General features: G+C 39.4%; 1 protein-coding gene across 7 annotated transcripts in view; it reads left to right on the top strand.

Annotated features, from left to right (window-relative positions):
- The window catches only part of LOC122524315 (protein Fe65 homolog), a 69,261-nt gene that overhangs the window by 27,932 nt on the left and 25,474 nt on the right, over window positions 1-15,855 (top strand). The window contains exon 2 of one of the 7 annotated variants that reach the window (XM_043646488.1): window positions 135-631. The exons of the other annotated variants lie outside the window; for them this stretch is intronic. Within the exon in view, the coding sequence (XP_043502423.1) occupies window positions 610-631 (22 nt within the window). The 5' untranslated portion in view covers window positions 135-609. The remainder of the gene's footprint in view (window positions 1-134; window positions 632-15,855) is intronic. 7 annotated transcript variants of the gene reach the window in all.

Raw genomic sequence — 15,855 nt, 5'->3', positions numbered from 1 at the left:
TTTCTCGCATCTACGCGAAGAGTACGGAGAGATACGATTACGAGAGAGAATTGCATATATATATGTATATGTGTGTGTGTGCGTATATGTTTTTTCTTACATTTTCTTATCGCTTTTCTTTTTTCTTTTCTCAGGAGTAGATATATATATACAAATATACTAATATACGTATATACGTTTGGGAGGATCATTGACACGTGTGGCCATTTTGAATGGATTAATGACATGTATCGGAAGAGTTATTTGATTTTAATTATGGTAGACTCTCGCTCGCGTAATTAACGCGAGCTTTAGAGTGAAATCGTCAAATCTTAATATTATATAAATATATTATTAGTTTCTTTTATTTTTTTCAACGAGATTATACCGTTAACATTATTTTCCTTCGATTATGTTCCGTCTCGCGATCGTTAATGAACGAGAAAAAGAAAAAAGAAAAATCGATTAGCAAGGTTTGAATACGTTGGCTTTTTTCGTGGTATTTTTTGTTTGCTTTTGGGGGTGGTTTGTCTCGGAATCGTTCTATTTTGGTTGTATCGGTGGTGGTGGTGGTGGTAGTGTCTTCGTGGACCGTCAAGGACAATTTTGTAGTCGTGAGAAATCGCCACGATGGTCCTTCACGGAGTGAATCGTAAGTTTATGCGAATTCTTCCCCTTTCTTCTTTTTCTTCATCTTATCATTGTATTCTCTTGTCGAAGTACGTTCGATGATGTAAGCGCGTGTGCATGTAAAATCGATATGACGATTTAAACTCTCTCCTCCGTAACCTAATTTCTGCATTCTTTTTTCTTTTTTCGTTCCATCGCTAAACAGATATTACGTAACGCGTCGAAAATTTGTCCGCAAAAAATCATCGAACGTACTTTTCTCGGCCCTTCGTTCCGTCCCTACTTCGTTGGCAACCCTAAAAACCTAGTAGCTCGTAGTTTAACGAATTACATTTGAAAAATAACGTACGAATTGTGGACCCACGTAGGAAATTTTTATATCACTATGTAGAATAAATGTACTCTATAAAATAGCATTGCGTCAATAGTATCAATAACGATTTCGCTGCCCACGTTCTATCCAATATTGTTACACCTACGTATACTCGTATGCCGCATGAGGCAACACTAACCATATTAATATACTTACTTTCCCATTTAACGCATAATTTTGAATTACCGCACATTAATTCGGTACCGCATTTATATCATATTTTGAACAATTTTAGTATTGCATGTTAGTTGACTTTTAAACAAGACTAGAGTATAATACAATTTAAAAGTAAACAACAAAGTAAAAAAGTTTCGCGCAGGTGTTATGGAAATTTTGAAGAGCGTGCAAAAGGGAGTACAGGATAGGAATTAGATTTTGGTGCAATAGCGTTAGCGAGATTGAGAGAGAGGGAGAATATTTCTCTCGTGCAAGCGTTAAAAATTGACGTGGTGCCATTTGTATACGGTTGGCTTGATGGCTCGACCTAACTGAAAGAGAGATAGAGATGGATAGATACATTGATAGATAGATAGAAATAGATAGAGAGAGAGAGAGGGTGGTAGAGGGAGGGAGGGAGGGAGGGTTTGGAAAATTCGATATAGATTGAAACGTCGAAAATTTATAGAGAGATAGAGAAAGATCGTCACTGTCACCCTGGATCTAGGGTGAACCTGACGGTTATTCGTTTCATTTCTCATCGTAAGTATCAGCTGGAATTATAGATCGCGATGACGCGTCGTTTATCGAATCTGTCGATCCCAGAACAGGAATTATGATCCCAGGGAAATAGATTTATCGATTACTATGAAGAACCCGAACGTATATTTTTATACATATTTTTCTATTCGTGACTGAAGTCAATGTAGTATAAACATTTTTAGTAGTCATTTATTGAACTATACCGATGATTAATGCGATACATTTTATAACTTGCATCTTCGAGAATCTTACAAAAGTGCATGTACCCGTTAGGACAATCGAATGAAATCCAAAAATGAGTGCGTCACCTTTGATAATTCTCTCGATCTTACTTTGAAAAATTTCAGAGATAAATATTTCTTTCTTTCTCGTAAAATTGACGCAGCCATTTACACGTATGTGCACGTACACGTGTATGCATAGATGCCTGCACGCATCTCTATAGAAGGATGGTTAACATCGATGATCGGGCCGATGCATTAGCTAATTGTTGCATCGATATCGAAGTGGATTGACCAATTTGTTCCCCACTTTGGTATACATTCCTCGTAAATACTTGAACTATGATCGTTCATTCGATAAATCGTGATACGCGAATCTACGCATTTATCGAATCATGTTGCGCGCAACAATGATAACATTATCGATACCATTTTATATTTTATCTATGAAACAGACTTTTTCAAAATATTAACGAAACAAACAACAGCACAACGCGCATTTAAAATCGTGTTACGCGAATATTGAATATTTTTTTATATTTTTATTTTTTTTTTAAAGAGAAAAAAGTACGAGGGAGTAGTTTCAACCGAGCAGGATCAGTTTAACGCGACGCGGTGTTAACAATAGGTTCACTCCGTATATGAATATTTCGTTACGAAATAATACGTTTTATAGGATGAAGTATTTTGCAACGAGAGTTGTATATATTCATGAAAGAATGAAAAGAAGTAAAAGGGGAGAGAGAGAGAGATGGAAAATAGCAACAACAAATTGAACTATTTGTTTGATCCAACTTGGGTCGCGTATTCTCTGGAAAAGGCTGACAAAGAGGTGTCTACGAAAGTTTCCAAAAGTTATTCGCTATTCCATTCGTATATATGAAACGCAATTAAAGATCTTAAGTAAGTTTCGGCGCACTTAATTACCTGAAAGTTAGCATGCCCGGACCTTTTTAACTCTTTTTGACTCCCACCGCTGTCTTCCTCGTTCGGAATTCAAGGGAACGCGTTTCTTAAATTAGAAAAGAGAAACATTTGGTAATCGATTTTAGTTTCCGTTGCGGAACGTTAACGGGCGCATTGTCAAGTTGTTCCCTCGTGTTTGAACGATTTTCCCCGATCCTTCTTATCTTTTTATTGGCATGTCAGAGTCTTGACTTTGGAATTGTCTCTACGTTTCTAAGCTTGGACGTAAATCGTACCCTCGGTCAACCCATCCTCCGTGTTTCTCCTTCTCTTTCTCTCGTATCTAAAATACGAATAGAAGGCACACATGTATCCGGATACGTTGCATCGGCTTTGTGTGCGTATATTGCTCGGCACGTCTCTCCAAAACGCATGCAACTCGCATCCCGTAAGGCGAGACGAACGAGATACTTGGGGTGCATTCGCGATGAGTTCCCACTATCTTCGATTCACCCCCTTCCTCCCAACTTCATTGCTTTCCTTTTATATATTTTTCTCTAACGTATTTCTTTTTCTTTCTTTATCATTTATGAATGCACAATTGATAAGGTTTACGCGTTCATATCGAACATTTATATATTTATACAAACAGAGATAAATATGTCGTATCGAATCGTATCGTTTGACGATAGTTAGAAATAATTCGAGAATTGAAAATTCGAAATTATTCTATCTTCTTCATTTCTCGCAAAGTCGTAAAGAATAAGAAGAAATAAAAAAAAATATAGACGAGGTTGTACCATCTTTCGGGATGAAATCGCTGAGTTTCGTTTCTCTTCGTATTCCGGAGGTATATTTCGTGCACCAGGTGTTACACCCTGAACTCCCACCCCCCTTATACAAAACGGTTAAAACAATTTGCCATAAATTTTCTCTGGATAAAGCTACCATAAAAAGATAACAGAGAGAGAGAGAGAGAGAGAGAGAGAGCGGAGAATAAGAAATATACAAAAATATGTGTTTCCTTTCAAGATGTTTCCTACATAGATAAACGTACGTAAATTGTATTACGAGCTTCCAATTTCTATTTCTATGCACGGAGAGTTAGAAACAGTGATTTTTTAGAAGCAAGCAGTCTTTAGGACAGATTCATTTTGCGGGTGGCAAAGGTCGAGGTGTATATACCAAATACAGCGTAATCCCTTCATCAAGAGAGTTAATCAGATCTTGGTGTAAGGGTATCTGTACTCTAAAAGCGATGCATGCAATAAAGAGAGAGAGAGAGAGAGAGTGAGTGGGTGTGCGTGGGTGTGCGTGATAGAGATTCTACATGGATAGAGATATACATATATGTATATAGTATATACTACAGTAAATCGTTCGTGCAGGTATTACGAGTACGTTCACGCGTGCCTGTTTGAACTGGAGAGGCGAAGAGCAAATACGTGTATCCATTTGACGTGTTAAGCTTTTAGCTCTTTGTATGTTGCATTTCTCTCTCTCTTCTCTGTCCCTTTCCCTCTCTCGTTTCCTCCCACGCTCATCGTCTGCAATCAGGGACGACCCGCGTGCATGTGTCCCAACTCAATTATTCTGAAAACGAGAAAGAGACAGAATCGGAGAGCGAAGGAGGAAGGGAGAAGGTATAGGGAGGTAGGGAAAGAGATGGATAGTGACGAATAGGTCAATGATCCCTGTTGGAAAAGTGGGCCGGTTATTTCATTTGCATCGGGAGCTCTGTGCCAAGTAAAACTCTACTTCACTCGCTAATGGATACTTTGTAGTAGTGTACCGTTAGCAAAAGGGATACCATGCTAGAGGAGAATGTCATTGACAAATTTTTATGGGACGTGTCAATTTACGGATTAATTCGAGTAGTTTGAAATTTTTCCTTCTCCGGTCAGATTCTCTCGTCATTAGATATTTATTTGGATTATTTTTCTCGAGTGAACGACGTATAGAAATCTAAGCTGAATCGCCAATTTGGATTCTCCGATTTGATCCTAAGGAATAGGAAAATAAAAATACAAAAAAAAAAGGTACAAAAGGGCTAATACGGAGAGACGAAAAGAAGCCTATTAATATTCGAGAGTCAACATCGTGACCCTTCAAAGTTATAGCTCTTACTCGCATGAGAGTTTCTAGAGGATGCTTCCATTTTCCTATCCTAATCCCTCAAAATTCTAGCAGAGAAGCTCGAGCTTGGCAGAGGGCTCGGTAAAGGACTCGAAAGGGTCCCAAAACCCTTAGACACGTGTACTACGAGGTTGTATTCGTTGAACGAACAGTAGATCACCCTCTAGTTCATGCTACCAACCACGTAATCGTCTTCCAGCTTGCATCCTACGAGTAATCCTCTCGACGACAGGACTATCTCTGTTTTCTCTCGTCCTTCTCCTACAACGTTTATGTGTATGACATATATATAAGTTTTGGATCAGTATGTCCAACGTATCCACTTCTCAACCTTTTTCTTTCAACTCGGAAAACGTCCAGTCTTATATATCTCATTGAAAAATAACATTTTATTCTAAAGAAAACGATTAAATTTATCTACAAATAAGCATAATCTTTGGAATTGCCAATTTGGAGAATTTATCTAAGCGTTAGATCGGGTTGATTTACTTTTCAAGATAAATCGCGTATGTCATTGAAGAATATTCAGACTGGCTCGTTTTCTAATTGCAATTTCCATCTAGAGGTAAATGAACGGAGAGACACAGAGAGAGAAAGAGAGAGAGAGAGAAAGGGAGAGATAGGGATGACTAGCCCTCTGGCTAGAGTTTTCCCGTGGGCATCTCCAAAATATCAGAGAGCCAGTCCTGACGTTAATTTTGCACCAGACCGCCATTGTTTGTCCTATCTTTGCGCACCGTTGAAGAAAACAAGGGTATGGCATTAACAGTGGTCATCCACGTCGAAGTAGTTAAGCATCTACAATGTCGAGAGTGTAGTGTGTCCCTAAGTTGCCCCAAGGGTTCCAGTCTTCCATTAAGGCCTGATGCTTCCTGCTGGATCTTGTCATCGGCAATTCTAAATATTGCATCTTTGCCTCGTAGTCTCCGAAGATTAATATTATCGTCCTGGACATCTAATAGCATCTGCAAATACTCGACTCGTTAAGTTACACTTTGGTATACCCTGGATGAAATAAAAGAGACGTTATCCGATCCCATAAAAAATCGATGCGCCGATCCAAAGTCGAATAGTCAGGATCGGTGGACGATTAGGTGCTCGTTCGTAGACGAACTCCTGCGGATTAAGAGGGTAGGTATCGTTGGTAACAAGATTAGCCGAGAAGAGGAGGAGGAGGAGGAGGAGGAGGAGGAGGAGGAGAGCTTGCTGCACTAGGGACGAATGTTGCTGCTAGGGTGGAACACTACCGATCTGCTCTAGTTGAAGCCCTAGGTGCTTCATAGGTGTGTAAGAGAGAGAGAGAGAAAAACTGATCTCGTTACCAACGAAAAAACATACGAGAAAATCCCTGAGACTTCGGAGCTACGGGGGAGACCCAAAGCCTTCCACTTCATCCTACGGATAAAACTCTTACTGCAGAGCTAGAGAGAAATAGATAGATAGATGGACACCTACGACGGAAAGATAGATAGACAGAAAGAGAGAGAGAAGGGAATAGAATCTCTGGAAATGTGTGTTTGCGGGTCCACTACGAGACTCTTTTTCGAACTTCTTCGTCTCGATTAGCACCACTGGTGTCCGTTCCTTAAGGATTTATGGTACCGTTAGATCTGGAAGAGATAAGAAATGTTCCATGGAAATGGCCGAATTTATATGGAAAAGGGCAAGAGTACGTTCTCTCGTTCGACTTATACATTTGTATTCATTTCATTATTGTTATAATGTTTTTTATACATTGCAATTATTATCGCGGTAACGCGTTAATTAAATTTCCTTTCGTTTCTAATGCAATTTGTAACGAATATGCGTATTTACGTACAAATATTTGTCGAAAATATATCGAAAGTTTGCTCTTTGAAGTTCCAACGACAAAGAGAATTCGTTTTCTCCATGGTGGGTAATGTCGAAGTGTGAAAACGAGTTAAGAGAATTTCATTCGCCTTTCGTGGAAAGTAGAAAGGCGAGAGGCGGAGAGTAATTTCGAGAAAGTTTCGAGATACGATTCGGCCTCGAAGGAAAGATGATAAAACAAAGGCAATTACGTGGTTCGTCGTTAGACGTGTAACTAATTAAAACAGACGGGGAGAGATCCTTTTCCTATCTACGTCATTGTTGTTTTAATTAATTATTACATTGTTGTTTTAATAATTATCGCTCGAATGACACATTTGGTTAGATATTTTTTTGGAAAACTTGGCTGCCGCATACGTATATAAATATATATATATATATATATAGAGTTATCGTTATCCAGTCGACACAGGAAACGTTTCTAAAAAGTTTTCATACGTTGGTGGTAAAGCTTTCTCGAACAACAAGAGAGCGGGTCTAATAATTTCCGAGATTTTTTTTTTAAAGACTCGCCAGAGTTTTCCCTACGCTTTTTCTCCTCCTCCTCCTCCTCCTCCTCCTCCTCCGACGAGGACGAAGACGACGAGCGATAAACTTTCTTTTTCTCTCTCGAAGGGAAAAGAATTTTTGAAGCAGAGCGCGAGCACACTTTGTCTGGCCCTGTTTCCCAAGTGTTCTCGTAACTTCGTGCTCCGCGACTGGTAAAATGCTTTTTCTCTTCCCGTCTCTCTTCCTCCCCGTTTACGTTTCCTCCTTCCAAGAGAAAAGAGAAGAGAGAGAGAGAGGAAAACCTTCCTCCTAGGTGGAAAAACTTTTCACGCCACCCGCCAAATTTTTCCTTCCCCTTCGGTTCCCGTGTTTTTCTCGCTCGTTCTTAGCGTATTATACCCCGTATGCGCGCGTTTCACCATTCGACCCCAAGAACTTTAACGACACGAGGAATCTTTGCGAACGAACGAAACTACTCGTTGTTGCCTTAACATTTCCATTTAATTTCCCTTGGAAATCCTATCGGAAAATTCTTTCCTAACGATGCCACGCGATAATACTTCTTTTTCTTTCCTATATATCTTGATATTATATTTTTCTTACAATAATAATGACGCATAGCGCGAGTAAATACTTTGCAGAAAAGCTTTGATATTATTCATACGCGTACACACAACTATGCGCATATATTGTTCGCTAAGACTTTTATCTTTAGCATTAACGAAGCTCCATACAAACTTTGAATATATTTACCAAGAACGTTAACTCCCCCTTCCTCCCTCCCTCCCACCCTCCGTCCCTTCTTCTCACGTTTCTCCTCACATTCGGCGACTAGAAGTGTAAATATACTCTGGAATTTATGAATGTGAGCGAAAGTGCTTTCGCGTCTCTCGCAACCTCCTTTCCACCCCTCTTTTTATGTCTCATAACCTCCCATAATTATGATAGCGGCTTAAGTACGGTATAAAGGCAGACGTAGCAGCAAACTTGAGAGACCGACGTTCAAAGGGAAACGGACAAAGAGAGCTTTGTATTCGGCCCGCTGACTAATTTACCATCATAATATTTTTCATTTCTCCTCGATCTAGTCTTTTTCTTTGACTTTTTTTTAACAAGTTCCATGAATCGGTGGTAGTGGTGGTGATGGTCGGAAGGGAAGGAACTCGACTAGCCGAGGAACAAATGGCCCAGCTTTCGAAATGATTCTAAATGATCAATTGAATAAGATTATTCCTATCGAAAATGATAATTTTCACGAAATAATACGTTATCGCGGTTGGAATGAGTCAAGTATCCACTCGACCGAGAATATATCGTATGAATAATTCAATGAGAGATACGATAACCAAGTGTCGCGTGCTAATTTACCTTCGAGTTACACCGCTAATAATTCATTCTCTTAATTAGTATATTGGCTTATGGGGTTCGACAAAATGCCTCCAAATTTATGCAACTTTTCAATTCTTAACCGCGCGTACCTAATTATTTTCTTGTTACTTATCTTAATTCGAAAAAACACCGTCATTTGTTTAAAATATTCCTGTGTGTATATAAAATATAATTAGAAAGATTGAAAGAAGATGGAAACGAACCGTTGCGTGTGTCTGTGTGTGTGAATTAGACCTTGATTGAGAAACAAATAATTCATCCCAATCTTTGGACAATTCGTTTTCATTATTTCGTCCCTTTGAGATAATCCAGCATCTCGGATCGAAGAGGATGGATGATTAGATGCCAGAAGAGAAGAGAAGCAAAGGAAAAAAAGGAGGGCAGGAGGGGCGGGAGGAGGAGGCAGGCATAACGGGAAAAGAGCACTTCTCTTTAATGATCGGAAGAGACCCGTCCATTAAAATCTTGCTTACTCACACCGAGTACTCCGCCATTGTCCTAATTAGTCACGAATTTCTCGAGAGACCCTTAGCCCTTTTACTTTTTTAATCTCTTTTGTACGTTATTATTCTACCAAAAAGAAAAAGATGGACAAAGACAGACAGACGGAAGCGAAGAAGAAGAAGAAGAAGAAGAAGAGGAGATGATTTTCCTATTATTGAGCTATTTCGTCTGATTTTTTGTTTATCATTATTATCGCACAGATATATTTTTCTAAACAGATAAGAATAATTCTAGAGAGAGGAAGAGTACGGCTGATTTGCGAAGGCAGTTCTTCGTTGAGTTTTAGCTAAAATAATCGTTCAAGTATGAAATGGCAATTTTCTCTTCCAATTTTCTTGCCTTGTAATCCAAGTTGGCAGATGGGAGCGTGGAGGGCATCAGGGGTGGGACGCGGAATGAGAAGGTTGTTTCGAATTAGCCAAGAATCCAACGTAATAACGTTACAACACCCCCCCCCAGCCCTCTCTGTCTTCCCTTTTCTTGTCTCTCGTTCCTTTTTCACCTACCACCCGTCCCATTCTTCGAGTTAACTATAAATTTGCGGGACGTCCCAGAAGACTACGCGAATGCGTATATATTTCGCGTGTTCTTCACTTTTTAATCAAGATCAAATTCATCGGTCTCTCCGCGCATACCTTTTCTATGTACCACCTACCTTCCCTATCAGCATACCGTTGTGAATAATTATTTATAAAACGCTTGGAACTCTTGCCACCGGCCTGCGTATCGTTAACATTTCTTTTCAATTCCATTACATATATGCATGCATGCATGCATGAAAAATGTTTCCACGTAACCGTTGAAATATCGGACCGTTAAAATCTCATTAATTCATAGTAATTTATTACACATTTATGGCACGTAGTAATTCGTTACTCCTCGCAGCTACGTTTGTGTTTCTTTTGTTTCTCCTGCCATCGCGCGATTACCTATCAGGAATAATAATTAATTATGCGAGTCGTAATATCTATAAGTATGCAAGAGCGTTACTCGAGTTTTTTCTTATCGTTGGAAATTTTATTTATGGCAACTGCGGCGCTCCGACTCGTGCGAAAAATTATTTCTTTTTATCATCTACCCAACCCGATCGATCGGAATTTGTTTACGTAAAATTCATCCTCATAAATATTTCCTCGAATAAACAGAATATCAATAAAGTAATAATACGAAAAAAAACATATAGATATACGCGTAAAAATACGTATCTATAAATATGCCGAATAAAAGGATTCCAACGGATAAATTTATATGGGACACCAAAAACTCGTATGAAATACAAGCGTTTCTCTCCGACGATTTCTATGGTCTAAACTCTATGGGGAAACTCTATGGTATAGAAAAGAGAGTGCAGTTACAAACCGTGGACTCGAAAGCCAAGGCCGTTGTATATATGCGCGTTGATTAACCCCTTTGTAATTCCACCCTCGTAGTTACGTTGACGCCACGGCATTCCGCATCCCCTCCTGCAGAGGGTACGGGGGTACTCTCTCTCTCCTCTATTCAGTTTTTTCCCCTTTGCACGGATACAACACCCCCTTCGACACCAAGCACTTTTTTTCACTCTCTTTCTCTTTTTCTCTTCTTGACCACGTTAACCGCAAATCCTGTTTTTATTTCTCCCCCACGTGTTACTCGATTAATACGTCATATACTACCCCCTTTGCCAACCCCTTTATTTTTACGCGCAAGAAGAATTTCAAATTTACTTTTTTCCCCCCCCACCCCTAACTTTTTGTTTTATCTCGAACAAAGAATTTCAGAGCTTAAAGAACTTAATCTTGGTCGTTTCGGTGCTGGTATCTAATTTTATGGTTAAACTTAACTTCATTATATTTCTTGCCCTTTTTCCTTTTCTTTGTATTTTATTCTTTATTTAATAGAGAGTAATACTCGATGAATGAATTCCCCGCCTTTTCTTTCTAACACCACGTATTCTGGCCGAGGAGAACCGCAACATTGAAATTAATTAACAAAGATTCTTTCTTTGGAACATTTGAAAAGGGCGATTAAGCGAGTATTATTCCATTAAAAAAGGGAAACAAGCGCGAGAATACCTAGGCTTTCGTTTATTTATTTATTCCTTTAGAAGCAGATAAGTATTATAGGCAAAAATGATGGAACGAAATAAAAAAACGATGACTAGCTCTCTCTCCCTCACTCTGCGGAGTTCATTATCGGTGTTTGTCTATGCGTTAGTATGTTTATTCCAGGAAGTAGTGCAATAAAAAGGAAAATTGATAATGATCGCATTTAATGGGTTTCGCCGGAACAATGTTTATAGAATTGATCGAACAAACAATTAGTTGACGTCAGGATTGCATGACGTTTATGTCGCATCAGGTTTGCATCGAGGACTTAGGCCACTTCTCGGCCACAAATATTGACCACGCGAAATACGAAAAGAGTGAAAATATAATAGATAGATGCTGGCAAGTTTTATCTTTCGAGAGTTGGTTTAATGGTGTCAGACTTTTCTCATTTTAGAGCTCCATAACTCTCTCTCTCTCTCTCTTTTTTTTCTAGTAACGCGTCTTTGGCTCTCTATGGCTTTGCTTCTCTATGGCTTTAAAAGAAATTCGATGAAAAGGTTCACTGGCGAGATGCCAGCTCCTGTAAATGGGGGAAAGAGCAAAGCTACGAAAGCTTCGAGCTTTTCATTTTGATCGATCGCGTTACTCTCTTTCTCTTTTCGTCTATGTTCTTTTTAATTGGTTAATACTTTTACGATCCAACGGAGTACAAAAAAGTCGGGCCGAAGTTGATTTATTTCAACGTTGGATACGTTACCATACACGCCTAGTCTATTCGCACTTTCTGTCATTCTTTATTTACTCCCTAAAAAAAGAATCTAAATTATTTATGTTCCGTAATTATTTTTAAAACAAAGCGAGATCTTGAAGTTCCTAGATATAAAAAGAAAACAAAATAGATGAAATCGATAGAGCTATAAGAGAAAGTCTGAGTAGAAAGGGTTCGTAAAACCCTGAAGGGCTTTTCGTCGAGCCTTTGTCGTAAATTTTTTACTGGTGACTTCAACGCCGAGAGAGAAAAAAAAAACAAAAAAGAAAAACATGATTTACGCGAAGGCCGAGAAGAAAGGAGGAAGATTCGTCGCTTGCAACCCTTTCTTAAAAAAAAAATAAAAAAGAAAAGATCCTAAAGGTATAAGGAGATTTCAGGATGCCGGAAAGAGAAAGAGAGAGAGAGAGAGAAAGGAGAGACGTTTACCCTTTTTCTCAAAATATTATCGGCAATAACAGTATTTCTTGGTATATTAACTGGGCCGCGTTTAATCTTCCTTTTCTTCCCATTGGCCACCATTAAACTCTGAAAATTGTTCGAGAATACAATCCTTGGAGTTTCCTTTATTGGTTAACCGTGGAACTTTTGGTGAACCCTCGACAATTGTACGGGAAAATAATTTGGGCGATAATTAAAGCGTGCCATCTTTCTTAGAAATTTTTCAAGAACGTAATCTCGTTAACGAAATGACGAAAATAATCATCGTTCGGTATGGTAGTTTCGCGTTAGACGATAATCGAATAACTTTGTCTATTCGTTTGCAAACGATGGAAAGCAAAGGGATGGAAAGTAAACGTGGGCGGAAGAAGGAAATACATGGAAGATTATGCACGCGAGTCGTTGCCATGCGGATAATCCTCGCTTACGTTAGCAAATTACGATTCTACTAATACCTAGCTATGAGAAGTCTTTATACCGTGTGTAACAGTTAATTGTGTCTCGTTATAAGCTTAAGCAAGACGTTTAAAGTCTACTTCCATTGTCGGTACTATTTTGCACGAATAATCGTTTAAAAGGCACATTACAAAATTAGAAAATAAAATAAACGTTCTCGCAGGGCTGTAGTATTCGACGCAATCCCTCGGGGCATATCTAACGATTAGATCGGTTAATCTGTAAACGTCGATAAAGTACTTAATTCTTCATTTTATTTTCCTCTTGTCGAAACCCGTAAACGGTAAAGGTCGATGGAAGGAATGCCGTTGCGTTTAGAAAAGCGGGATTAGTATTTTAGACGCCATGGCAACCGAACGGTTAGACGATTCTCGCTAAAAATTTCACTGGGATCGTGGCAATATCGGTTTTACGGTAGGTACCGTACGGTAAAACCGAAAGATGTCTTAAAGGCCTTTGGTACGAGTAGTACGTGCTGCACGACGGGTATTAGGGTGTTAAGACGTCGCTGCCTGGGCGAGGGCTGAAAGAAAAGCGAAGAGAAGAGAAGAGGGTTGCTGCTACAAAACGTACGCGTCGGAGGTCAAAAACATCTAACCGATGATATTTCATCGTCGAGGAAACGACCGAGGTGATCATAAAACGCCAAACGGACGATACAAAATTGTCCACAAAGGATTCTCTTCGTTTAACCGATTTTTCACAACTTTGACAACGCGCAAGATTATTTCAAATTTGTCTCGTTATACGCGTCGAGAATCAACGACAATATAATAATATTGTTTTCTTAAATGAAAATAAAATAGAGTAAATTTGCAATGGGGCTTTATAGAATATATTCCTGGCTCGGTGGATTAACGTTAGACCTTTATTACTGGCAAGTGATAAAACTAGAGAATAAGTCAGACAGGGCGGAATCGGGTGCCTTATGTTGCCTCCTCCGTTCCTTTCTTTCCGTCTTCCGTAATACCCGTCGTGGTTAAGCGTATACGCCAACGGCAGCTTTCCGCTTTCGAACAAAAGAACCTGCTGAAAAGCTTGGCCAAATCCGCGACTCGGAAAAGCTCACTGTGGTCTACACGGGGTGTGGACGCGTTAACGGTCTGCCGTAAAACAATGGGATTACTACGGGTAGATCGATGTTAAAGATAAAGACGATGGGGGTTGGGTAAAACGAACAAGAGATCGCTACATTTTATATCCACCCCGTAGTTTAATCGATGACAAAAACTCCTACCTTCATCCTTAATTACATTTTTATTTCTATTAGGAATTTGGGAAGGATCGAAAATTGGCGGCACGGGTTGCTAAAGAAAATGGCGTGTAGAAGGAAACTAGGTTAAAAGATAGCGTCAAATCGGATTAAGGTGGCGTCTTTCCTTAGTGGTAACGAAGACGTCTAACAATAAGAATGAGAAATAACTTGGTAGACGTATCGTATATATATATTTGAATTACCTTGAACCAGGAATAGGCTTTCGGTCAAAACAAAGTACCTGCATGGGAGAATGACAGCAAGAGGAAATAACGAAAAGTCTTGATAATAATTTACTTTCGTTCAGTTTAATAATAATGGTAAGAGGAAATAAATATAATGAGAGAGTGGGAGAGAGTCTTTAAGTTGATTCGCGTCATTTTTCTGCATGCGTGACAAACTATCGTTTCGCTCTGACCTATCGCAAAGTCTATCGCCTAGCTCGAGCCACTCTGTTGCCGTTTTATCGATCGGTCTTAATTCGTCTCCGAACAAATACGACTAAACTGGACTCTCGTTCGTGTGACCAGTACCAAGATACGCGCGTTTATTTCAATATCAAATAGGTACGGTTAGATATTGGGATCGATAGGAGAGATATAATAAAATGAAGAATCCGATGAGCGAATAGAACGTTGAACGAGTCGAATAAATTCTTAATGACGCGGCAAAAATATATTTCAATTGGATCAAATGGTTGGGTTTAATAAACTACCACGCGTAAAGAATTAACGCGTCTACAGGTGTCGTATTTAAGATAGGTCGTAGGATACGGGCACTTAAATATCGTGTCTTCTGCTTTATGGGACGTATAAAAGCTGGTTGGGACGTTGGATGAATATGAATAAGAGTATACGTTCAATTCGCGCGAGTAACGCGTGTATTTTCTTTTTACTCCCGACAACGACGACTTATGGTTAGTCACCCTCGCCTCCAGACTACTTTCCTCGATTGAGTCTTACGGTTCATGCAATGCGCTGCAATGTCGTTTAATTACAAACGGAAGCCCTTTAAGCCCTTTTACTTTAGTTCCATTCGACGCCAAAGAAGAAAAAAAGAAAAAAGTAGGAACGAACCAATAAGAATTCTCGTTCGCTGTGGCATTACGGTTAGTTGATAAACCTTTGTTTCTTTGACCGATAATTAAAAAGACAAAGAGCATTTTTAATCGACCTTTCGGGATTGAAGCAAAATGTCCCTCTCTCCCTTTGCGATGAGTCGAGAAGAATGAAAAAAGTATCCCAGAGATTGCGATTAGGTAGTATTCCCTGGATTATGATAAACATCTTGATTAAGCTTACGGCTCGAATTAAGCTGAACCTTGGAAGAAAAGCCAATAATTCTAGCCCAGTAAGTTTCCAATATCATCGGTAGAGGTAAAAAAAGAAAAGGTTCTCTATCGATCACACGAAGAAATGTTGTCATCGAGCAAACTGATAAGCCCGTGTATATCCAACTATACGGGAAGGTTGGGACGAGGTTAATCTGCGTTTGAGGCTTGCGTGCGGCGCCGTAAGTGAATGGCGCCAGGACGTCTAAGCGCCGACAAGACGAGTCTTTTCCAAGTATGCGTCATAGCTCGGTTCTCTCATCGTCCATTGCACATATAAACACACACACACACACACGCCAACAAAAGGATATAGGAAGGAAGGTCGTTGAATGTTCCAATAGAAGCACGAATTTCCACTTTCTCGAAGCGAACCGAACGATAATATCGAGTACGA

Source organism: Polistes fuscatus, unplaced genomic scaffold (assembly GCF_010416935.1).
Source record: "Polistes fuscatus isolate 324 unplaced genomic scaffold, CU_Pfus_HIC Scaffold7, whole genome shotgun sequence".
Taxonomy (NCBI): Eukaryota; Metazoa; Arthropoda; class Insecta; order Hymenoptera; family Vespidae; genus Polistes; species Polistes fuscatus.
This window is presented reverse-complemented; position numbering and strand designations above follow the sequence as displayed.